The 25,663-nt window shown below is 43.3% G+C and overlaps 1 protein-coding gene across 1 annotated transcript in view; it reads left to right on the top strand.

The window, feature by feature from the left end:
• ZFYVE26 (zinc finger FYVE-type containing 26) overlaps positions 1-25,663 on the top strand; it is a 101,664-nt gene that overhangs the window by 41,489 nt on the left and 34,512 nt on the right. Inside the window, exons 18-31 of the mRNA XM_007942311.2 lie at positions 380-598; positions 1,568-1,670; positions 2,620-3,356; positions 5,289-5,485; positions 6,521-6,625; positions 9,690-9,812; positions 10,192-10,368; positions 12,109-12,355; positions 13,141-13,239; positions 18,550-18,713; positions 19,853-19,989; positions 21,094-21,125; positions 23,198-23,334; positions 24,395-24,615. Coding sequence (XP_007940502.1) covers positions 380-598; positions 1,568-1,670; positions 2,620-3,356; positions 5,289-5,485; positions 6,521-6,625; positions 9,690-9,812; positions 10,192-10,368; positions 12,109-12,355; positions 13,141-13,239; positions 18,550-18,713; positions 19,853-19,989; positions 21,094-21,125; positions 23,198-23,334; positions 24,395-24,615 — 2,698 coding nt within the window. The remainder of the gene's footprint in view (positions 1-379; positions 599-1,567; positions 1,671-2,619; positions 3,357-5,288; positions 5,486-6,520; positions 6,626-9,689; positions 9,813-10,191; positions 10,369-12,108; positions 12,356-13,140; positions 13,240-18,549; positions 18,714-19,852; positions 19,990-21,093; positions 21,126-23,197; positions 23,335-24,394; positions 24,616-25,663) is intronic.

Here is a 25,663-nt window from a genome sequence, read left to right as displayed (position 1 = left end):
GTGATTCTAACTCATAGCAAGCCCATGTGACAGAGTAAAGCTACCCTATAGCATTTCCTAGGCTGTAATCTATGGGAGCAGATCACCAGAGCCTCTGGATGGGTTCAAACTGCCAACCTTTAGGTTAGTAGCCGAGCACTTAACCTTTGTGTCACCGGGCTTCTTGAAAGCAGAACTATGCACCCAGATTTCTCCAGATTCAGCTATTCCCAGCTGAGAATTGCTTGCATATTAGGATGTTACCTTTGCCTTGTAAGTAGAGCACTCAAGCTATAGGATGCCCCCATGCAAAGTACCAAGGCCCAGTTCAGATGTTGTTTTAGAAACTGACCCAAAGCTGGATGCACAGACTAAAGCCTGCATCCATTCTCCCTCTCAGAGGCCAAGTGTACCCCACTCTCCTCCCTGGTGGAGCAGGCGTCCCAGAAAGCTCCAGAAGCAGAAGCCCACCCTGTGTACATCCAGACCCAGCTCCTCCAGAAGAATCTAGACAAACAGACCCCAGCAGGTGGCAGGCAGGCTGACTACATGGGCACCTTCCTCAGTTACTGCAACACCCTGGCAGCGGTTCTCCTGCGCAGTTTGAGCTCTGAGCCTGGTAAGTAGCAAGAAGGAAGAGATGGAGTCATGCTGGCCTGCCTGTTTTAGGGGACGGGTTTAGTGCAAGGAAGAGGCAAGGTGCTAGATGAAGCGGTTTTAGGAATAGCACTAACCAGGGACACTTGATTTGTAAGATTCTCCCCCTTTTCATCTTTGTCTATTTTATGTAACTTTGTTTCTCCAGTGCCTAGCACAGTTGTCCAGCATATAGGGGGAGCTGAATATATTTTGATGGCACTTATAACACAAAAATATCTCTCTCACATCTTCAGTCCAAGTCTTCAGTCAAAAATCACTCTCTCACCCCTCAGTCTTGCTGAGCAAGAGACCTTTCTGTAGAGAGATAGGGACAAGTCTCCCAAATATGTTTGTTGTTGTTGTTGTTGTTATGTGCCATCGAGTCAGACCTGACTCATAACGACCCCTCCTTGGATTTCTGAGGCAGTATCACTATGGAAGTAGATTGCCCCATCTTCCTTCCGAGGAGTGGCTGGTGGGTTTGAACCGCCAGCCTTCTGGTTAGCAGTCAAGTGCCTTAGGCGCTACGCTACCAGAGCTCCCATTGTGTTATTAAATGAAAAAGCAAGGGACAGAGCAGTGTGTCTGAAGACCTTCAGAGGAATCAAGTATCTGCCATGCGTATCAGACTCTTACGTGAATTCCCAGAGTGAGTGCTACGTGTGCATCAGTCAGGTTGAAGGGAGCAGGAGTGAACTGTTTGTGGCTGCAGTGGCCCACTGACGTTCATCTGTAGTGGGAAGTTTTTAGAGCAGTGGTAAGGTATAGATGAACTTGTGGTCAGGGTCATGTTGAGAATACCCTTTACCTAGAATGAATCAGAGATGGGCTGTCAGTGTTGTCTTCCTTTTGACACCATTCTTTTTTTTTTTTTTTTGATTCTGGAAAACATGGCTTTGAACTGTTGTGGTCGGTGATATAACCATAGGTCACTTCTTTACCTTTGCAGATCATGTGGCGGTCAAGGTAGGAAATCCCTTTGTTCTCCTGCAGCAGAGCTCTTCCCAACTGGTGTCACACCTCCTGCTTGAGAGACAAGTTCCCCCAGACAGGTAGGAGCCACCCCTGTGGGAGTCACTAGGTGTTTTCCATGTTGTTCCATCAAAGACACCAAAGCCTCAGTGGGCTGATGCTTGGGTGGGGTTTCTTCCAGAATTTGCCCTTACTGTGCATTTAGTCTTACATAGCTGTGTGAAACTTCAGTGTGCCTAGTTTCCCTCTCTCTGTCTCTCTCACCACTTCTAACATTTTTATTATGACCTCCTTTCTAGCAAAAATCCAAAAGTTTGATAACACATTAACTGGCTAGGCTGTAGGAAAACAAGCATCCTCATGGATTGCTGGTGGGACATAAATTGATACAGCACCTGTGGAAAGGCAGCTTGTTAATATCTACCCACCAGCCACTCCTTGGAAGGAAGTTTGGGCAATCTGCTTCCATAGAGATACTGCCTCGGAACCCCAAGGAAGGGTCGCTATGAGTCAGAAACGACTCAATGGCAGTGAGTTTGGGTTTTATTTTTTTTATTATTAAAATTATAAATTCATAGATTCTTTGACCTAATCGTCTACTTTTGGAAATTTATCCTGCAGCTTTATTATGCATATGGAAAATGATATATATAGACAAAGTTGTTTTGTTACAGCTTTGTGTGCAATAGCAAAAGATTAGAAAAATCCATTGTTCATTAATTAGAGATGAGTTAATTAGGGGTCATCCACATAGTACAATACTATATAACTGTAAAAAGGAGCAAGAGATCTTTCTGTAGAGAGATATGGACAAGTCTCCCAGATATGTTATTATGTTATTAAGTGAAAAATCAAGGGACAGTGTCTAATAGACTATGTTTTGTGTTTAAAAATAAAAAGAGAAAGGAATGTTAAGAGCCTGCTTTTACATTTGCTTATGCACATAAAGGAACTCTGAACAAGTACACAGGCTTGTGTAATGGTGCCGATACACCCAGGCCCTGCATGCCCTCTGTTCTCTCCCTTTAGACTGGCAGCCCTTCTGGCCCTGGAGGGTCTCAGCCTGAGTGTACCACAGGTTATCATCAACTGCTGCTGTGAGCCTCTCGCCCTGTGCTCTTCCCAGCGGAGGCAGCAGACATCATCCCTTCTGACCCACCTGGGCATCCTGGCCCACCAGCACTGCTTGGATTGCCTCCCGCTTTCTACGCTGAGCTTTCCAAGGCCAACTGAGGATACCACTTTGGAGAGAAAGCCCTGCTTCTCCCCAAGGGATACATCACCCGCAGCCCTCACCTCCTCTGCCTTGGCCTTCCTGAAGTCCCGTTCAAAGCTGCTGGCTACTGTAGCCTGCCTGGGGGCCTCCCAGGGGACAAAGGCCACTAAACCCAGCTTGTCATGGAAGGAGCTTCGTGGCCGCAGGGAGGTGCCTCTGACCACAGAGCAGGTAGCCCGGGAGTGTGAGCGCCTCCTGGAGCAGTTCCCTACACTTGAGGCCTCCTTCCTGGCTGCCTGGACACCCCTCCAAGACTCCTCCAAGCAGGGGCAGAGTCTGGCAGCAAGTCTCTGTGGTCAGGCCAGTTTCTCGACTGTCCTTCTGGGCCTGCATTCTCCCATTGCCCTAGATGTCCTGACTGAGGCCTTCAAGGAAGCACTGGTGGCCCGAGATTGGCTCCGGGCCCTTCAGCTTGTTGATGAGTATGGGCGAGACATGGAGGAGTTGAACAGCATAAAGGATGCAGTCCTGAGCTGTGCCGCAGCATGTGGTAAGCAAAAGCTGTACTTTCCTTTCTGTGTTGTTGTTGTTGTTATGTGACGTCGAGTCAGACCCAACTCATAGTGACCCCTCCTTGGGTTTCCAAGGCAGTATTACTACAGAAGTAGATTGCCCAACCTTCCTTCCGAGGAGTGGCTGGTGGGTTTGAACCGCCAGCCTTCTGGTTAGCAGTCAAATGCTTTAGGCACTACAGCCAGAGCTCCTTTCTGTAGTGCTGATAATAATATTGAGCACTTACCCAGTGTTTGCCATGTGTAGGCACTGAGCTAGGTGCTTCACATGCTTGGTCTCACGTAATCCTCAAAACAGCTCTAGAGAGCTGAGATGAGTCCAAGGCTCAGAGAGGTTAGGCAACTTGCACAGGATAGCAAGTGCTGAAGCAGAGCTGAGAACCAAAGTTTATGTGACTTCAGAGTAGGCACTTATAACCACTATTTCTGATACCTATGTATCAGAATCACTGTGAAATTTTTAAAGCTACAAATATCTGGGCTATACCCCCAGAGGCCCTAGGTGGGGTTCAAGCAAGTGTTTATTTTAAAATGGGTGTCAGGAGTGGCATCACTAGGAGGGTGTGGCACCCCCTAACACTGTCAGAGGGGTGACACCAAAATGACCTGAGGGTTCACAGCAGTGGTGGCAGCAGCAGCAACCCCCATCACCCACCAGTCAGGGTGCATGAGGGTGGGTGGGCCCTGGCACCCACCCATGAAGAAGGTCTCCTCCTCGGCTAGTGGGAAATGGAAGAACCTGCAGAGAGCAGCAGGGAGCAGAGCAGAGTGGGCTGCTCCACTCAGCAGTGGTGAGGAAGGGTGGTTTACGCCATGAGTTGCCATACTAGGTGATACCAACCCTGGTGATGCCAGTGGGTGTCAGCAAACTCTGTAAAGAGCTTTGCAGGCCATACAGTCTCAGTCATGACTACACAGCTCTGACATTATAGTGTGAAAGCAGCCATAGACAGTGCATAAACAAATGGGTATGGCTATGTTCCAATAAAACGTTATTTATAAAACCAGTCAGTAGACCTGTTTGATGACCCCTGCTTATAGAGCACTCCAGGAGAGTTTGTGTGTAGCTAGAGTTGAAAGCTAATGATCTCCAGCACACCATTGAGGGAACAAGAGTCCATGCATGCTATAAACCCAAACCAAACCCACTGCCATCGAGTAGATTCTGTCTCACAGCACCCCCCACAGAGTTGTGATGGCTGCAAATCTTTACAGAAGCAGACTGCCTCATCTTTCTCCCATGGAGCAGCTGGTAGGTTGGAACTACGGGCCTTTTGGTTAGCAGCTGAATGCTTTAACCACTATACCACTAGAGCTCCTTAGGCATGTTGTCGGGAATGGCTTATCGATAGGAAAATTGGTACAGTTTGGAAAGGTGACAGTTCCTTGTGTGATCTTAATTGCTTGGAGTCTGTTTTTCAGATTGGTGAAATGTGTCAGCAAGAGAGATCTACTAAGTAATAATGACAGAGGATATCCAGGGATATAACTTTCAAGTAGTGGAATGGAAATGGCAGGGAAAACTAAAAGTTCCACTGATAAGTTGAGCCTGAAACAGTGCTGTATGTGCAGCATGGCAAAACTTGGAAGGCTTCACTGTTTCCTGCCTTTTCTTTCTCCTTTCTTCCTACTTATCTTCCTTCCTTCTTTTCCTTCCTTCCTTTTTCTTTTTCCCCTTCCATCCCTCCTTCCTTGCTGAAAGTCCTATGACTATGATCAGGTTTGCATCAAGGGAAACATAGGGTATATCATTTTTCGTTGTACCTAAGGCTTACTAGTGTAAAACTTAAGAATCCTCCAAGTTCCTGCTTTAGGAAATTGAACAAAACTCTTTTCTTTAGAAATAACCTGGACTCTTGAAGTCTTCCAGTACCAGGCTTGCTGTCTCTGGGCACTTTTTTGTCTTATAGACAAAGAAGGTTGGCAATTCCTGTTTGCTGTGAAGGATACATCTCTGAGAAGTCAGCTGACCCTACAGTTAGTGGACAGGTGGCCCTTGGAGTCATGCCTGGAGATCCTGGCCTACTGCATTTCAGACCCCAGTGTCCAGGAAGGACTGAAGTGTGAGCTGCAGAGAAAGTTGGTGGAGCTACGGGTGTATCAGAAGGTATCCTTCCTGGCATCAAGAGAAAAGAAATAGGCTTCTCCCCCTGTTGGCAAATCCAGCCTATTCTCAGATGATGGGAGATTTTAAGAAACACAAAACATACGTTTGGCTTTTGTTCTGCATCTGGTTTCTGTTCCTAAACTAACAGCAAGGTGGCTTTCTATCTGGTTCCTGGCTTATGTCAGCCTTTCATTTTAAGGAAGAATGTTTTATTTACTCCTATAATTTTAAATACATGTGCATCAAGCAAGGATAAAAATAATAACACAGATAACATTGGAATGGTGCTTCACAGTCCACAAAGGCTTTTTCCCATGGTATATTTGACCCTTGTGTATGTTTTAATTATGCTATGTCCTTTTTAAAGAATGTCCATTTTGAAAGGGTACATGAAAATGACAGTTTCAAAAAAGAAATATTCTTGTGGGATGTGTATTATATTCAAAGTCAGGAAGTTTAAGGAGGCTCATTTAGGAGTACAGCTACATAACAAATATATAATGTTATGTATAAAATGTATATTAATTATTCCGCCTGTATGTAGATGAGTCAAGAGCTCCACAAGGAAAGTGAAAGTGGCAGGGGAGGAGGACTGTCCTTTCACTTCAGCCCTTTTCGTGAAGAGCTGAAATGCCGCATGCGTGCAAGGGGATCCTGCAGAGCCTTCAGGCCAAAAGAGTATCTTGGGTAAAGTTTTGAGATGAAGGAACAGCAGACAGTAACTCCAGAAGATTTGAACAAAGTGGGAGTCACAGGAGCCTGCAAGAATTGTCCTAACAAGTGAAAAGCCCCAATGCTAGCCTCCCCACCCAGCTGTTGCTGGTCGTACCTTTAGGATAGGTTATCTGTCACGGGGGTGAGGGATTCATGCTCCTCTCCAAACATGTTCCCCCTTTGCTCTAATTCCTCGTCTTTCCTGCCAAGCTCTGATTTTGGGCAGAGATCTAGGGAAGGCTCATTCTTGGAGAGCCCAATGACTTGTTCGTGGAGGAGAAACTACAGTACAGTTCAATAGATCTTTCTGTGTTTCCTTAGATTCTAGCTTTGCAGCCTACGCCATTGTGGTGTGACTGGCAGACTCTGAGGAGCTGTTGTGTTGAGGACCCATCAACTGTCATGAACATGATTCTAGAAGCAAAGGTACCATTTTCCTGGGTGGTATTCTCCTTTATCCTCTTTTCAGAGTTGCAGCTTCTCAGCTGGTTGTGTTGTCCCCTTCCATGTTATCAATGTCCATATAAATTCCTTATAACTCTGCCTTGTTCTTTCTTTCTTTGTTTTTTAATATTTTATTGTGTTTTCAGTGAAGGTTTACACAGCAGTTTAGGTTCCTCTTCAATTATTTCTACACAAGTTATTCAGTGACATTGGTTACATTCTTTACAGTACAAGAATTTTCTCATTCTCTTCAGTCTGGTTGTTCCATTTCCATTAGTTTCCCTACCTTCTTACATTCTCATCTTTGCGTTAAAGTAATTCTTGACTGTTTCGCCTCATGTTGTTGTTATGTGCCATCAAGTCAGACCCGACTCATAATGACCCCTCCTTGGGTTTCCGAGGCAGTATCACTGCAGAAGTAGATTGCCCAACCTTCCTCCCGAGGTTTTGCCTCATAGAGGTGGTTTTTTTTAAAGGAGCACAGTACTTACAGGTGATACTCATTATTTTTTGAGCCAGTTTGTTTCTTAGCTACAAGGTGATCTAAGGGGTTAGTTTCCCCTCAAGGTTTGAAGAGTATCTCAGGGAAATAGTCTTGGGGAGTGCCTCAGTCTCAACCAATCCAGTATGTCTGGTTTGGTTTAGTTTAGTGGGTTTTTTTAATGAACTGTAGGTTCTGTTCCACATTATTGTGGCCCTGATTAGAACAATCAGTGGTGGTAGCTGGACACCATCTAGTTCTTCTGGTCTCGGGATAAGTGAGGCTGTGGTTCAGATAGACTATTTGTCCTGTTGCCACATTCTCTTTTTGTTTTTTTTTAATTGTGAAATTTACTAACATAGAAAGAAGTATAGAAAATAATATAATTCATGTTTTCACCACCATAAAAGAAAAAGAGAGAATAATATAATTGGCTTTTTTGTACCTTCACCAACTTTTTCACATCTTAACGTTATGCAGTATTTGCCACAGATACTGACTTTTTAAAATTACAGTCTCTAAGGGCCTCTAGTGTATGTCTTCCCAACCCCATTCTCCTTCTTTCTTCCCCAAATATTATAACCATTATCCTAAATTTGGCATTTATAGTCACATACATGTTTTCATACTTAGGTCACATATTTATATACCTTGTATATAATATAGAGTAGTGTATTTCAGGTTTTCAAACTGGATATTTCATTTATGTGTCTTTTTGAGATTTATCCATGTTGTTTATGCTATGTCTTTCCAACTCACTCATTTCATCTGCTTCCATTTATTGTATGGAAATACTACACACTATTTATTCAGGCTCCTGTTGGTGGACATGTAGGTTGTTTACAGTTTTTCACTGTCTAAAGAGGGCTATGTCAAACCTTGTTAACGCAGTGCCTTGTGTTCATAGGTGAGATTTTTTACACTGTGTGCACGAGGCACAGAGTACACACCTAGAGTGGATTTCTATGTCATCAAACATGAGCATCTTCGGCTTTCCTAAGATGTTACCAACTGCTGTTCAAATTGCTTTTCCCAATTTTACTCCTCCCCCAGAGTTTGCATTGCTCCATATCCTTGCCAACTTTTGGTATTTTTCAGCTTTTCACTTTTTGCCAATAGGATGGAATCTCATTGAGGTTTTAATTTATATTTCCGTGATTTACTAATGAATTTTAACATCTTTCCACATGGTTATTGACCATTAGAAGAGTCCCAGGGTGACACAGTTAAGCATTTGGTTTCTAATCCAAAGGTTGGCAGTTCAAATCCATCCAGAGGCCTCAGAGGAAAGACCTGGCAGTCTCCTTCCAGGAGATCACAACCATTTAGAACCGTACAGAGCACAGTTCTACTCTGAAACACTTGGGGTTGCCATCTGAGTCAACCTGATGGCAACTGGTTTTGCTTTTTTTAATTGGCTATTAGATTGCTAAATAGAATTTTATGTACCTTTCAAGGAGCAAATATACCACAGTTCAAAATATGGATAGGCTATATGACTGTCATTCATTCAGTAAACATCTGTTGAATGCCTATTATTTGATTGGCTCTGGTAGCATAGTGGCTAAGACATTTGCCTGCTAACCAGACGGCTGGCGGTTCAAACCCGCCAGCCACTCCTCGGAAGGAAGGTTGGGCAATCCTACTTCTGTAGTGATACTGCCTCGGAAACCCAAGGAGGGGTCGCTATGAGTCGGGCCGACTCGACGGCACATAACAACAACAACAACAACAACAACTGTGCTAGATGGTAAAACAATGATAATTAAGCTTAGTCCTTACCCCTTGAGTGGCTCACATTGGGGTGGGAGGGGAGAATATAAGACACATCCCTGAATGGTTATAATTTAAGCACAGAATGTGGTAGGAGAGCACCTAATGTAGCTGAGAACCAGGGAGGCATTCTGAAGCAGGCAGCCTCAGGCATTCCGGCACTCCAGACCCCACTGTATTGGGATATTTGGACAAAGTCCTGGGAATTCCAGACTCTGAAACGTTCTTCCAGAGTTCACCAATTGGAGGTAGGAGGGGGCACATGGTTAGAAGCCAGCCCTAGACATGTTTGTTAGGCATAGGCAGCACTGGTCTGCAGAATTTTGATTTTTTCAGTATTGACTTCATGGAAAATATATGAAATTGAGAAATTTCATGTGGAAAAATCAAAAGTCTGCAATGGTGGACCTGTATCCTCATAGAGCAACAGTCAGAGCTAAGTAGGGGCTATCTATCTCCTTTGGACAGAGTCTTCACAGTCCTCTCTACTTCCTTATTATCCCCAGGACTGATGCCAAGCACCAGTTCCATAAATCATTTATAGTAGAAGTAAGAGGAAAGCAGTATCATTGACAGTCAACTGCTTCAATCGTTTTCCTAACTTACCTCGCTACTCTAGTCCTTTGAGTTTATGATCCCATATTAATATCATAGTTAAGTTCACATCAGCACTCACCAAACTTTCCTGGGGCTTTAGCAGACTAGAGACTGTAAGGAGGAAAATCAGGCAAAAGCTAGATGAGTGACAAGACCAGTAATTTATTGAGATTGAAAATGTATGTTTCCTTCCAGGAGTATGGCCTATGTGAGGAGTGGGGCTGCCTATACCCTATTCCAAGAGAACATTTAATCAGCCTACATCAAAAGCATCTTCTCTACCTTCTAGAAGGAGGATATTCTGAGAAAGCTCTGCAAGTAAGCTTCTGACTCTTCCCATTTCTTTTTTTGGGAAGCGAAAAGGTTAGTCAAAGCAGATGGCTTCTTTTCATGGTAAACCTTGTGCAAAGTATTTGTAGTCTCAGGTCTGCCCTTTCATGTCCTTTGGGAGCCTGTTGTACTAATCTGGACTGAAGGATGCCTAGCCCAGCATTAGGTGCCAGATGGGTATCTAGGTCCAGGAGTCTGCTGAACTCTGGTCCTGCCAAATCATTGGCACATTTGTGATGCTGCCAGGGTAAAAAAAATAGTGGAGAAAAGGAGTTAGTCCACATGTTTCTTTCTCAGATTAAACAAGGCTGGCCTAACGGGTCTTCTGCAGATCTTACCTTCCTCCTATACCCTTTTCCTTCAACAGCTCCTGCAAAGAATCCCTGACCCCACCATGTGCCTTGAAGTTACAGAGCAGTCCCTTGACCAGCACCCTAGCCTGGCCACTTCACACTTCTTGGCCAACTACCTCACCACCCACTTCTATGGAGAACTGACTGCTGCCCGGCACCATGAAATCCAGGCGCTGTACATGGGATCCAAGGTAGAAGGGGGTGGGGGAGTTGGAAAACATGTCTGAGGGAGAGACTTCTGGCCCAGCTACCACTTCACAACTTGCTTTTTCAATGGCTGTCCTGCTAGGGACCTGCCACCCTTGGCCTGGTACTTCTGTCCTATATAAAATCTTTCTCCTAGCAGCCTAACAGCCTAGTTGAGTCCTCCTCAGACTTGTCATTCTGTTATTTCCTGGCCTCCAAAGTGAATTTTCACCTTTTCTTCTTATGTTCTACTTAAGCTTTCCAAGGCATCTGCTCAGTCATTGCTTCCCAATTCTGGTCATGTATTAGAATGACCTGGACTTTTAGCAAATAGCCTCCACCCCACACCAATTGAAACTGAATCTCTTGGGTTGGGGTGTGGATATTTTCCAAAAGGATGAAAGGATTGGACACTACAGCTTAATAAATGAGTCTGTGCTAATAGACAAGGGTTAAATGTTTAGGTATTAGATGAGGTAATAGGTCCTTATCTGGATGTGTAACCTTGAAGACGCACCAGGAATTACAAGCTAGAAGTACTCCCAGTGAAGGGAACATTGAGAAAGAGGTGGAGCCTTTTGGCACTCTTCCAGTTATTCTCACTGGCCTCATGTATATCAAATAGTTCCATATACAAAACTAGTACTGAGAGCACTCAAGGACATGACCACTGACCCATTTACTAAGAGTTAACTAAATAAAGCATTCCTGAAGATAGACCTTTTTGGGTGTTTGTTTGTTTGGTTGGTTAGTTTTGCTTTTTGATACACTGCACTTAAGTAGAAGGATGCTTAAGGATAGTTATTGGCAATGAGCAGAACCAATGAGCATTTTTCAGGCAGAGTGATGATGCTCTCTAGAGGGTGTTCAGATTCATCATTTACCTGTGGGACACTGGAGGTGTCAGGTTTAGGCAGTTTACTGATAGCACCTTATATTGCTACTTCTGAGTGGAACCTCACATGGACAAAATGGTACCATTAAGAGTCAGGCAGAGCTTAGTCACTCTTGGAGGGTTTAGGCCAAGGGTCAGCAAACTATGGCCTGTGGGCCAAATCCAGTTCTTTGTCCAGGCTTTGTTAATCAGGTTTATTGGCACGGGTACACCCATACATTGTCTATAGCTGCCTTCATGCTAGATCATCAGAGTTGGATTTGAGATAAAGATCATATGGCCCACAAAGCCTAAATTATTTGCTCTCTGACCACACAGAATTGTGGTCCAGCCAAGTTGACAAACAGCTCCAGCTATCACACATCATTTCATTATAAATATTTCAGTATATGTGTCTAAAAGATAAGGACTTTTATCAAGCAAAGCCATAAAATCATTATCATATCTAAAAACAAATTGACAATGATTCCCTATTATTATCAAATAGCCAGTCAGTATTCAGATTTCCTCAGGTGTCTCATAAAGATTTCTTTTTTATTTATGTTTTATTGTGATTTATGTGAAAGTTTACAGAGCAAATTGGTTTTCCTTTCAACAGTCCATTCAGTCCTTACAGAAAAGCTTACCCACCCTTCCTCCAGGGTTAAGTACTAGGAGTACTTTTTGATCACCACATGGAGGAATTAGATGGGCAGTCAGCCTTGCTTCCTAAAAGGCTACTAGTCACTTTCACAGTTGCCTATGTGCCTTTTGGTCTGTAGTACTGCTCCACTTTTCAGTCAGAATGTCGAGTTTCTTTCTGCAATTTGTGGACTGTTTTCTTTACCCTGTGGATCCCTCGCACGAACAGGTTCTGCTCAGCCTGCCTGAGCAGCACCGGGCCAGCTACGCCCACTTGTCCTCCAGCCCCCTGCTCATGCTGGAGCAGCTGTTGATGAACATGAAAGTGGACTGGGCCACTGGGGCTGTGCACACCCTGCACCAGCTGCTGGCCGGGCAGGAGACTGACTTCACCATGGAGGAGATAGACTCGCTGCTTTCCAGATACGCAGCGAAAGCCTTGGACTTCCCATACCCTCTGAGGGAGAAACGATCAGGTAACTGCCAACAGAACACTGTTTCCCTTCGTCTGAGATGGGGGTTTTCATGGGGTAAGAAATACCATGTGCATTTCTTAGTTTTCATCTTTGCCTCTTTTATCATGTTGAATTGATTGAGAATGAAAAGAATATACTTCAGGAAAAATAGTTCTTTATTGTATAGGAGAGATCTTGGACTTCCAGGAAGTAGCAGGCTAACCAGAATTAAAGAGTGGTAGATAACCACTAAGGAGCCCTAGTGGCACAAACAGTAAAGTGCTCAGCTGTTAACCAAAAGGTTGAGAATTTGAAGCTGCCCAGCAGCTCCATAAGAGAAAGACCAGGCAGTCTGGTCCCATGAAGACTGTTGTTGTTAGGTGCATTGAGTTGGTTCCTACTTGTAGCGACGCTGTGTACAACAGAGGGAAACACTGCCCAGGCTTATGCCATGCTCAACAATCATTGCCATGTTTGAGTCAATTCTTGTAGCCACTGTGTCAGTCCATCTTATTGAAGAGCTTCCTCTTTTTCACTGACCCTCTACCTTACCAAGTGTGATAACCTTCTGCAGTGACTAGTCCCTCCTGATAACATATCCAAAGTACTGAGACAAAATCTAACCATCTTAGCTTCTAAGAATGAGCAAATCTGTCTTGGAAGCAGTATAGCCAAGAAGGCTTCTTAGAAGCAGAGTCACGGATTGACAAACTGCGAAGGCAACAGGCTTTTACGAAATGACTAACTCAGCTAATAAAGATGTTTATCGTAAAACAGTGTTGTGTCAGCATTGTCTCTCTCCACAGATTCTGTGATTCACCTCCAGGAAATTGTCAGTCAGGGTTCAGACCCTGAGACCTTGACCAGATCACAGTCAGCAGAGCTCTCTTCTGCTCCTCCTTCTGGTAAGCATAGGTTCTGGGAATTACCCATTATTTGGTTCAAGCTTGCCTAATGCTGGGTTTCTGATTCTTTTGCCTCCGTTTTCATTTCTAGATACAGTATTCTAACTAATTACTATTTCTTGGTTTGTTCCACCTTTGTATATTCCAGAGAATTCAACACATTCAGTCCTTACGTTCATTCTGCCTCCTGCATCGTAGTTAATTATTTTATCTGTCACCCACACAGGGTACAAGCTCCTTGAGGGCCTCTGCTATATCCTGCTCACCCTTTCACCACCCTTCCTCTTCCCTGGCCTCCAGCCCCTCACACAATGGCTTATGCCCAGAAGAAACTCAGCAAGTGTTTATTTTGCCAAATGGCCAGGGCAGCAGGATTCTGGACTCAGATCTGTAAACTTTCTTCTTCTGTGTCCTGCTAAGAGTCACGGTGTTTCTCAATTTTCTTTTTCTGTGAGCTGCCTGCATTGCTAGGTGATTAAAAAAAAAATCTCCCTAGATGCCGTAAAGCAAAGACTGGTATTTTACGACCATACTTTGAGAAGTAGCCATGCTTCATGGTTAACCGGCAGACCTGAGGAGGTGATCAGACTTACAAGTATATGAGCAGTTTCACACATCTGGATAAAGTAGCCTGAGCAACTTTGGGTTTTTTCTAGCTGCTTCTTATGGAAAATTTACAATACACTAAAATACAAAGACTCATTAATGAAGCCTCACATACCCACAGTCCATCTACAGTAATTATCATCTCATGATGACTGTTCTTGTTCTGTATATACTCCATCCTGCTACTGGAGTATTTTGAAGCAAATCCTATATACATCATGTGTTAGGCTGGGTTCTCTAGAGAAGCAAAACCAGTAAAGCTTATATATACATATAGAAAAAGAGAAATTTATCTTAGGAAAATGGCTCACACACTTAATGAAGCTGGCAAGTCCCAAGTTCTTGGATCAAACATCAAGCTTTTGGCTTTTCCTGACTCATGCAGCTGCAGGGGCTGACAAGCTCAAGGTTGGCAGGCAGTATACCGGCTGTTGACTCCAACGAATGAGGAATCCAAGATCTCCAGGCCGAATGGTGGATTGTTAGCTCAGGGTTGGTTGTAGACAGCACAAGATCCTGATCCACGTAAGAGTCTCTTTTCCCAGGATGTCCATAAATACATTGGAAGCAGGCCACACCCCTAGGGAAACTCCCTTTCAATGGATTGGCTGCTCAAAACATGTACATCCAATCCCATCATGAGAATAACCCACATCACAATCGCTTAAACCACACAGAATTGTGGTCCAGCCAAGTTGACAAACAGCCAACTATCACACATCATTTCATTATAAATATTTCAGTATGTGTCTAAAAGATAAGGACTTTTATCAAGCAAAGCCATAAAATCATTATATCTAAAAATAAATTGACAATGATTCCTTATTATTATCAAATAGCCAGTCAGTATTCAGATTTCCTCAGTTGTCTCATAAAGATTTCTTTTTTATTTATGTTTTATTGTGATTTATGTGAAAATTTACAGAGCAAATTGGTTTTCCTTTCAACAATCCATACACACTCTGTTTTGTGACATTTACTGTGATCTCCACACTGTAGCAGCATTCTTCCCCCCTCCTCCCTATACCCACCACTTCCCTTCATCCTTCTCTTCCCATCCCTTCCCACCTTCCTAGCTCTATCCCTGGGCAGATGCCATCCTCTTGATCTCAAATGCTTGATTGTTCTAATGAGTGCATATCCTCCTGATACTACTGTTCACCTTATAGGCTTGCCTATCATCTGGCTGATAGTAGAGTCATGGGGCTTAAGTTCAGTGCCTAGCTTGAAGGGTGGCTAAGGGCCATCATCTCAGGGGTTCTACCAGTCTTTATCAGATGAGTAAGCCTGGTCTTTTTAATGATTTTAAGTTTTGTTGCACGTTTTTCCCCACTCTCACTGGGACTTCTTATTGTGATCCCTTTCAGAGTGGTCGTCAGTGGTAGCCAGGCACTATCTAGTTCTTCTGGTCTCAGGATTGTGGAGGCTGGGGTTCACATGCTCCATTAGTCCTTTGAAGTAATTATTTCCTTGTGTCTTTGATTTTCTTCACTCTCCTTTGCCCTAGATGGGGAGAAACTTTAATGGTTGCACCTTAAATGGGTGCTCACAAGCTTTTAAGAGCCCAATCACTGCTGACCAAAGTAGGATGTGAAACCTTTGTCTTTATGGACTGTGTTATGTCAGTTGACCTTAGTGTCCCCCAAGACTATGATCCTCAGCCTCCATTCCCAGGGACTCATTCTCTCAGCATGTTTGGTTGTGACTAAGATTTTTCATAAATATGTTCCCTGTATATTCTACTACATTCATGGATATATTTGAAGTACATATAAATACATAGATAAGGATCACCTCTGTCAAACATATATATATATATTTTTTTTTCATGGGTGTAGTCCCATTTGTCTTCCCACCTCTGTCCAAATTGAGTGTCTGTCTATGTATCTGCTCATAAATTATTACTGTCACTGCAGGATTTTGTATGTAATGGGATTCACCTTTGTTGCCTTTAACTCTTGTGCTCCTCCCTGTGTTTTACACTGCATTAATCATTTTGCACTTACCTAGCCATTACTGTATATTGCCTTTCCCTTCACCCAAGTTAATACATGTTTGGTTAGCAGTCAAAATGCCTTAGGTACTATGCCACCAGCGCTCCTTTTTTTGTTGTTGTTGTTGTGCCCTCTAGTTAGTGATTTTCCCTCTTTTCCCCTTCTACCCATGGAAACCTTCAAAGAGCAATTCTTTCTGTGTGTAAACCTTTTGTTAACTTTTTACAGTAGTGGTCTCATACAATAATTGTCCTTTTGTTATTGATGAATTTCACTCAGCATAATGTCCTCTAGGTTCATCCATGTTATAAGGTGTTTCGCAGATTTGTCACTGTCCTTTAACATTGCATAGTATCCCATTGTGTTTATGTACCGTAGTTTGTTTATCCATTCATTCATTGATGGGTGCTTAAGTTGTTCCCATCTTTTTACTATGAATAATGCTGCGATGAACACAGATGTGTATATCTGTTCATATCATGGCTTTTACTTCTATAGGATACATACCTAGTAGTGGGATTGCTGGATCATATGGTATTTCTATTTCCAACTTCTTAAGGAAGCACCATACTGTTTTCCACAGTGATTGTACCATTTCACAGTCCCACCAGCAGTGTATGATGGTTCTAGTCTCTTCATACCCTTGCCAGCATTTGTCGTTTTCTTTTTTTTTTTGGACTTTGCTGTTAATGCTGGGGTGAGATGATATCTCATTGTTGTTTTGATTTGCATCTCTCTAATGGCTAATGATTGCGATCATTTCTTCATGTATTTGTTAGCTGCTTGAATAAGACATTATATGAAGCATCTGTCATGTCTCCTGCCCAATTTTTAATTGGATTGTTTGTCTTTTTTTTTTTTATTATTGAGGTGTTGAATAGTTCTATAAATTTTAGAGATTGGTCCCTTGTCTCATGTATCATTGCAAAAATTTTTTCCCAGTCTGTAAGATCTCTTTACACTCTTTGGGTAAAGTCTTTTGATGCACATAAATGTTTAATTTTTAGAAGGTCTCAGTCATCTAGTTTTTCTTCTGTTGTTTATGTATTTTTAGTTATGTTTGATAGTATATTTATGCCATGTATTAGGGCCCCTAAGTTTGTCCCTATGTTTTCTTTGATCATTTTTATGGTTTGGGTTTTACTTTTAGGTCTTCAATCCATCTTACATTAGTTGTTGTATATGGAGTGAGATATGAATCCTGTTTCATTTTCCTGCAAATGGATATCCAGTTTTACCAGCACTATTTGTTAGAGATTGTCTCTGAAATAGGACCAAATGCGGGTCCCTGCCCAGTGTGCAGTCAGGCCAAAACAGTTTACACACCCAGTGATTAAGAGGAGAAAAAATTATTTATTGCAAAGAGGAAATGCAAGGAGGCAGGGGTACCCATACCCAGATCTGACTCCCCGAAATGCCATTGAATTACAGTTTTGTAGGTTTGAGAAGAGAAGGTTATGCATATTCATAAAAATTTCAGGAATTTGGGCGTGAAATAGATGGTTGAGGATTGGCTGAAATTTCCTTCACCTCTGTTTAAAGGGACAGTAGCATTTTGAGCCAGTGCACTTACAAACAGGATGAGTCAGATGGCTTCCTGTCATCAGCTGGTTGGGGCTTAGGCAGAGGGGAGAGTGTTAGTTCCCAGTAACTTTGTTCCTCTCTTTCCCACTGCGCACGTCTGTGGGCCAGAGTTAATTTTCATGTTGTTTTCTAAGACACATTAATGCGTTTATCACCTGTGCCTAAGGAAATAGCAGGAAAGAATGTTTTTTGTTCCATTCACTTCTTAAGGAACTGAGCTTATTGTATTTATTCATCTGTCTTCAGCTGTTTACTCATCTGTCTCCAAGCGGGGTCCTAGTAGTCTTAACCAGGGTGGGGAAATAGTTGAGGGTAATTATGTTTACTTATTTATTCCCAACTGGGGTCCTGTCTGTTCTGATTATCTGCCTTGACCAGGGTGGGGGAAATATTCAAGTTTTTACTTTACTCGGTTTCATCTCTTCCTTATGTAATGAGTTTTGGCACTTTGTCAGAGATCAACTGACTATAGGTGGATGGGTTTACTTCTGGGTTCTCAGTTCTGTTCCATTGGTCTATGTGTCTGTCATTGTACCAATACCACCTATTTTGACTACTGTGGCTGTGTAGTAGGTTTTGAGATCAGAGAGTATAAAGCCATCTACCCATAAAGATTTCTTTACAGTTGGTTTTTCTAGAAACAAGATCTAAATAATTTCCAGCATGATATTTGACAGAAATATCTCTTATGTCTCTTTTAATCAATAGGTTCCCTTACCTTTTTTTCTCTTTTAAATCTCTCTCTCGATTTGTGAGGGAAACGAAGTCATTTGTAGAGTTTCCCACATCCTGGATTTTGCTGATTGCCTCCCTGTGGTAATCTGGGCCTCTGTTCCCTGTATTTCCAGTAAACTGGTAGCTAGATATATCAGGCTTGACTTGATTCAGGCATGATATTTTTTGGTTAAGTATACATGATAAGTGGTGCTGTGTGTTTCCATTGGGAGGTACACAAGGTCTAGTTGTCTCTCTTTTATGATGCAAACAGCCATTGATGAGCTTTCATTTGATCCATTATTTCAGGAGGGGTTTGCAAACTGGTGATAACTAATTCTGCCATTCCATTTCAATGTACTCGTTGGAATATTTGTCAGCTTTTGTTCTTATCTCTGGCTCTGATCTCCAGGTATCTCCACTGTACATTCCCCAAGCCCAAAGGAGAGGAGTTTCCCACAGAGTGAGCCCCCACTGGAATTTGTACCCCCAGCAACACCCCCTGCTAGGCACCAGTGGGTACCAGATGAGACTGAGAGCATCTGCATGGTCTGCCGCAGAGAACACTTCACCATGGTGAGCAGCAAATGTTTCTAGCTTTACCAGCAAGAGAAGTTCATAAGAATATTGGTATTTTCGGAACAATCAAACTAAGACTTTGGGCTTATCTTCAACCTCCCTATAGGTTTCTGGATTCAGACAAGTGGTAAATGCCCTCAAAACCCAAAAACCCACTGAGTCAATTCCAACTCATAGCAACCCCCATTGGGTTTCTAAGGCTGTAAATCTTTACAAAAGTAGCTTGCCTCATCTTCTTCCCACAGAGCAGCTGATGGGTTTGAACCACTGACCTTCCGGTTAGCAACCAAATGCCTTACCCACTATGCTACCAGAGCTCCTTACTTATAAACCAGTTGCCATTGAGTCAATTCCAACTCAAGGCAACCCCATGTGTTTCAGCAGAGAACTGTAGCTCCATAGGATTTTCAGTGGTTGTGATCTTTCAGAAGTAGATTGCCAGGCCTTTCTTTCAAAGCACCACTAAGCAGATTCAAATTGCCAGCCTTTCAGTTAGTAGCTGAGTGCTTAACTGTTTACACCACTCATGGAGCTGTCAGGACTTAATACTATAACAAGTGTTAGCACAGTTAACATACTATGCTAACTCACTGGCATATTAACTCGGTGCTGATGACAGTGATCATTATATAACGTCTCTGCTTCTGTTTCCTCCTCGTCTGTGGAAGAGGTGTAATACTTCGTCAACCACACAGGATTCTTCTAATGCAATGAAGCAGTACTTTTAAAAGCGCTTTGAAAAATGGCACATTTTCATTATCATCATCACCAATACCATATAGAAAAGGGATCCTCATTGGCTGAGATAGTCACTTCTGCCCATTATTTTTTGTTGTTTCTTCACACATTGCCTCCACAGGCTGGAAGAACTTGTTCCAGGAGCTATTGCAAAGCTGCCAGTGACATGGCCAACTTTTGCCTGTCAACTGAGAAATAACTTAAAATGTCAGCTTCTTGAGGGCAAGGACTGCTGTGCTGTCTTGCCATGGAGGCCCATATCCCTTGTGTTCTTCATTACATAGTATGCCACAGGTGGCTAATACCAAGTATGAATGGGTTGATGACAGGTATACTCACAGTTCCTGTAATCTCTTCTTCTCTTCTTCTCTCTTCCTTATCTTCCCGACACCCCTCAGTTTAACAGGCGTCATCACTGTCGCCGCTGTGGTCGGCTAGTATGTAGTTCCTGCTCCACTAAGAAAATGGTGGTGGAAGGCTGCAGAGAGAACCCTGCGCGTGTGTGTGACCAGTGCTATAGTTACTACAACAAAGAGTAAGTGTCGTGGGGCACAGCTGCTGCTCTAGTTGACCACTACACCTTCCTTACACTCCTGGGATAATGACACAGACTTTTTTTTTTTTTTTTTTACTACAAAGTGACATATTTATTAGGAAAAATGAATGTTTCTTAAATTTTTATTGTGATTTGCATCAAAGTTTACAAAGAAAATTCATTTTCCATATAGCATTTCATACACATTTTGTCTCATGACATTGACTGTAATTCCCCACAATGTAACAGCTCTCTTCCCACTTCCTCCCCAGTTACCTCTTCCCCGTGTCCTTTCCTCCCTTGCATTCCTGCCCTCCCAAGCTGTCTCCTTGTGCATACACTGCCCTTCTGTTCTCCCAGGATTATCTCTCCAAGCAGAATGACATGAACTTTTAACTTACCACATTCACACTGAAATGTTATTGGTGCTTTAGTGAAATGTTTACAGACTGACCTTAGTCAGAGAAACTGTTAAGGAAGTAGGAATGAGAGGAAGCTGTGTTTAGTGTTTAAGACTCTTACCTGATATTCTCTCTGAGATCAGGATACTTGCTTCTCAGCGCTTCCCCTGACTCAGGCCATAGATCAACAACAACCTCACCTATTTTGCAGCCACCCTTGCTTCAGTTGGGCCCAGCTGGACTCAAAGGCCCATGTCCAAACCCACTGAATGTTTAGGCCAGATCACAAAGGGTTTTTCCTACTGAATTAGGAGTGTGGGATTTTTTTTTTTCTCTTGAAAGAGCTACCAGAGCATTTTAAGCATGAGCGTAACATGACCAGATTTGCATTTTAGGAAACCGTAGCTACAAAGTAGAGAATAAGTTGACAGAATTAGGGAGGCCAATTGGGAAGCTGTTGCAGAGATTCTAGCAATAAATAAATGCTAAAGGCTCTCACTAAGGCAGGAATGGAGAGAGAGTTGGAGATTTATAAGATGGTATGGACAGGACCTGATGAATGATTAGTGGTGATTGAGAGGGTCTAGGATAATTCTCTAATATCTTAGGAAACAGAGTCAATGTCAGTGCTGTTCACTACTTGGAAATACAAAGAGGATGAGGAGTGATTCGGGCATTTAATTCTTCTCTCTCTGTTTTCCAGTGTGCCAGAGGAGAATCCAGGACACTCAGAAGGTGAGACTGAATCACATTCTGTGAGACTGTTTATATGCTAAAGTCAGCAACTGATATGCTCGACTTTTTTGTCAAAGAAAATTGTTGGCATTTCTATCAACCTGTTTTCCTTAAAGGATATCATGTTAATTGATCCCATCAGCCATTAGCTCCTAGCATTGTGAAAGCCAGCAACCAATGGAAGGCCATTCATCCCAGTTAACTGGCCTAATAACGTGGTTAGTGCTTCTGTTCTACTTCTTAGTTCACTGTGTAATGCCTGTTGTTGTTGTTGTTGTTAATGTGCCAACAAGTCAGACGTGACTCGTAACGACCCCTCCTTGAGTTTCTGAAGCAGTATCACTATGGAAGTAGATTGCCCCATCTTCCTTCCAAGGAATGGCTGGTGGGTTCTGAAGCAGTATCACTATGGAAGTAGATTGCCCCATCTTCCTTCCAAGGAATGGCTGGTGGGTTCTGAAGCAGTATCACTATGGAAGTAGATTGCCCCATCTTCCTTCCAAGGAATGGCTGGTGGGTTTGAACCACCAGCCTTCTTGTTAGCAGTCAAATGCCTTAGGCACTATGCTACTAGGGTCTTAAAAGCTTGCAAGTAGCCATCCAAGGCATGACAGTTTGTTTCTGTTTGCCTGGAGCAACAGAGAAAGGAGAGTCAGGAACAGGAGGAAGATAAGGAATGTCTGATTAATTGCCTCCATAAATAACTGCCTCCTTCCATGAGATCAGAACTGAATAGTGCCCAGCCGTCCTTACTGAATGTTTTGATCAAAGATTCTGTAGAAGACTCCTAATCAGAAGTGGGGAAATGCAGAACAGAATTAAAATGCTCAAAGACACCACACTTTCTGGAGCCAAAGGGGCTGAATGAACCACCAGAATGAACCCTGAGATCTTTAAATCTTAAACCAAAAATATCCCCTGAAGTCTTCTTAAAAGCAATTAGTACTTTAGCTTAACTAATAAAAAATGTCTACCTTGAGCATTACGCTCTTTCAAGAACTATCTATAGGGGATCAAATTGACAATAGCAACTTGAAAAATTAGATAGGATCATTAGGGGGCAGGGAGTTTTGTTAACGGAAGAACGACGACTCAGAAAAGGAGAGTGGTTGTAGAAGAACCTACCGAGAGAATGGAGAGAATAGTTGTATAACTTGAAAAATGTAATCAGTGACACTGAACTCTGCACGTGGAAACAGATTGGATTGGTGTTTACTTTGTTGTGTATATTGTCGTCAACAATAACAACAGAATAAAATTTAAAAGTCCTAAACTTTTAGTAGGTTATTTCTTGTTTATTTTAATTCCTAGGTTCCTCATCTTACCACCCAGTACTCCTTCTTCCTTCTGTTGTTGTTGTTGTTATTTGCTGTCGAGTCGGCCCCGACTCATAGCGACCCCTCCTTGGGTTTCCGAGGCAGTATCACTACGGAAGTAGGATTGCCCAGCCTTCCTTCCGAGGAGTGGTTGGTGGATTTGAACTGCCGGCCTTCTGGTTAGCAGTCAAGTGCTTTAGCCACTATGCTACCAGAGCTCCCTCTTCCTTCTAGAAAGCCAATATTAATAATTTGGCCTATATCCTTCACAACAAGTTATTTCTTAGCATACCAGTCATTGAGCCCTCCATTTGTAAAGGATTTCTGGTGTGAAGCCCCAGGGTTGTGTGACAAACATTGTAATGCTCATCCTAGGTCGATGCCTGGGTAAAATGTTTGATATGCCTAATGGGGTCTCAAAGGAGCTATGGTAGCATAGTGGCTAAGGCATTTGACTGCTAACCAGAAGGCTGGAGGTTCAAACCCGCCAGCCACTCCTCGGAAGGAAGATGGGGCAATCTACTTCTGTAGTGATACTACCTCGGAAACCCAAGGAGGGGTCGCTGTGAGTCAGGGCTGACTTGATGGCAGATAACAAGAACAACAATGGGGTTTCCTAAAGGAACTAAAAAAACCAAGGAGAGAGAAAGGGAACACTAAGATCGTATTTATCTGCAGCTCACACCAACTCATTGGACTGGGCTACACTGGGCTACCAGCCAGTGATTGACAGATAATTGGAGCTTCTCTTCTCAGCACCAGACAGCTCCAAGAGTGAAAGCCCTCCATACTCAGCGGTGGTGAAAGTCCCCAAAGCTGCTGAGCTGGAATGGACTTTGGATCTGAACGAGGAGGAAAATGAGCTGGTGCGGAGTGAATTTTACTATGAGCAGGTAATAGCAGTAAAATGTAACAGTCATTCCAGTGCCCTCATGATGTATATAAAAGAGTCCCTAGATGGCACAGACTGTTAAACCGCCAACTGCTAACTGAAAGATTGGAGGTTCAGACCCTCCCAAAGGTATCTCGGAAGACAGCCCTGGCAGTCTGCTTCCAAAACGCCACAGCCTTGGAAGCCTGATGGAGTGTGGTTCTGTTCCACACACATGGGGTCACTGTGTCAGAATTGACTCCACAGCAACCGTAAGTGATGTACAAAGCATGGAAGGACAGTTAGAGATACGTGAACACAGCCTGAGACATGTAAATAACTGTAAGACAGAAAAAGAGGAACATCTTGGACAATATACAAGGCAAGTGAGTGTCACAGGTCAGAGGGAATCAGGGAAGGCTTCGTGGAAGGGCCAGCATTTAAGATGTGCCTTAGAAGAGTGGTAGCATTTCCACAAGCAAAGATTTGGAGCTGTGAGGGAAGTGATGATGGCAAGGTACAAAACTAAAGCATCAGTGCGAAGGCACAGTGGCAGAACATTGCAGGGGATGGTTGAGGAGTTTCATGAAATTGATAGTGAAACAGCAGATTGAAAAGGGCTTCACATACAAGGCCTTGAATTCTGGGCTAAGTAATGTGTGCATGGTGGGCTCAGGGCCTACGAAAGATTTCTGAGCAAAGAACTAGAATGATAGGAGATGAACTTCAGGACTTAGCAGCAGTATATCCAGAGGCTTGAAGCAGAGACTCCTCCAGGGGGTCAAACAGCAAAGTGGCTGTCATAGTCCAAGCCAACAAGGAGGGCCTATCAACAGCCTCAGAAAGTAGGCAACACATGGACACAGCCACCTTCTTAGTAAGCTGACAAAACCTAGCAGCCAGAGCTTTGACAGTGCTTTTTAGCATGTCTGAGTTTGTTTAGTTCACTTCTGCTTTGCTGTGGCATTTTTAGCTCCTTGCATCAGTGAAACGGGAAAACATTCTTGCTACTCTGCAGCATTTGAAGAATGCTTAGCTCCCTGAGCTTGCTGTGTCTGTCTCTCTCCTCCCACTCTGGCCAGGCCCCCAGCGCCTCCCTGTGCATTACCATCCTGAATCTGCACCGAGACAGCACTGCCTGTGGCCACCAGCTGATTGAACACTGCTGCAGGCTGTCCCAGGGCCTCACCAACCCAGAGGTGGATGCGGGGCTGCTCACAGACATCATGAAGCAACTGCTCTTCAGTGCCAAGATGATGTTCGTCAGGGCCGGCCGAAGCCAGGACTTGGCTCTTTGTGACAGGTATGTGTAAATAGTCTCAATTACTCTTACACAGTAGTAATTTCTACCCGTGGAGCCCTGGTGGTGTGGTTAAGTGCTCAGCTGCAAACCGAAAAGTCATAGTTCGGACCGACGAGCAGCTCCACGGGGAGAAAAGACTGGCAGTCTGCTCCCATAAACATTATAGGCTAGGAAACCCTGTGGGGCAGTCATGTGGGATCACTATGAATCGATTCACCAGCACACGCAGCAAGAACAACAGTTTCTATCCAGCTGCTTTTTCTGACCCTACTGTGACTTTTCATCTCATAACCTTCCCTGACAATACATCCTAAAATGTCTTAGTCTCAGTCTGATGATGATCCCAGGTGGTCTTCCTTCACTCTAACTGGACAGGCTGTGTATCATTCTCTTCCCCAGAGAGGATCCTCAAAGCAAAGCTTTCTCTCGTTATAGCTAGTCAGAAAAAAAGTAAAGACTTTGGTTAATTTGTAATTAGAAACAATTTAGGCGAGCACTTTCTGGCTTGGAAATAAATATCCGATGTCTGATGCTTAAGCTTCACCAAAACTACAACTCAGTCTTGACAAAATTAATACTGTGACCTCAAGGAGTGCAATTTATAAGTAAAGAAATAAATATATTATATATTGTTCTGGTTACCTAGTGCTACTCTGACAAGAATATACCACAAATGGGATGGCTTGAACAAACAGGAGTTTATTCTCTTAGTTGGAGGCTTTAAGTCCAAGTTCAAAGTGCCAGGCCCTAGGGGCTGGGTGAAAACCCCTCAACCTTGGGGTTGAGGAGCCTCCTGCTCCCAGCCCACTGAAACTAGAAGCATTTCTTCACTCAGGAAGCTACTGGCTGCTGAGGCTGACAAACCCAAGGTTGACAGGTAAAAAGGCACAGTCCTGATGTTACCAAACCACATGGCAGGCAATTAATTTAAGTCTATTGTAAGTCCCAGTTACGCCAAGAGATTTGGAGGACAGCTACCTGGCCAACTGACTGGAAGAGATCCATATTTGTGCCCATTCCGAAGAAAGGTGATCCCACAGAATGTAGA

This window comes from Orycteropus afer, unplaced genomic scaffold (genome assembly GCF_000298275.1).
Source record: "Orycteropus afer afer isolate SDZICR_OR568_19922 unplaced genomic scaffold, OryAfe1.0 scaffold00088, whole genome shotgun sequence".
NCBI lineage: Eukaryota > Metazoa > Chordata > Mammalia > Tubulidentata > Orycteropodidae > Orycteropus > Orycteropus afer.
The sequence above is the reverse complement of the archived record's forward strand: the minus strand, read 5'-3'. Positions and strand labels throughout refer to the sequence as shown.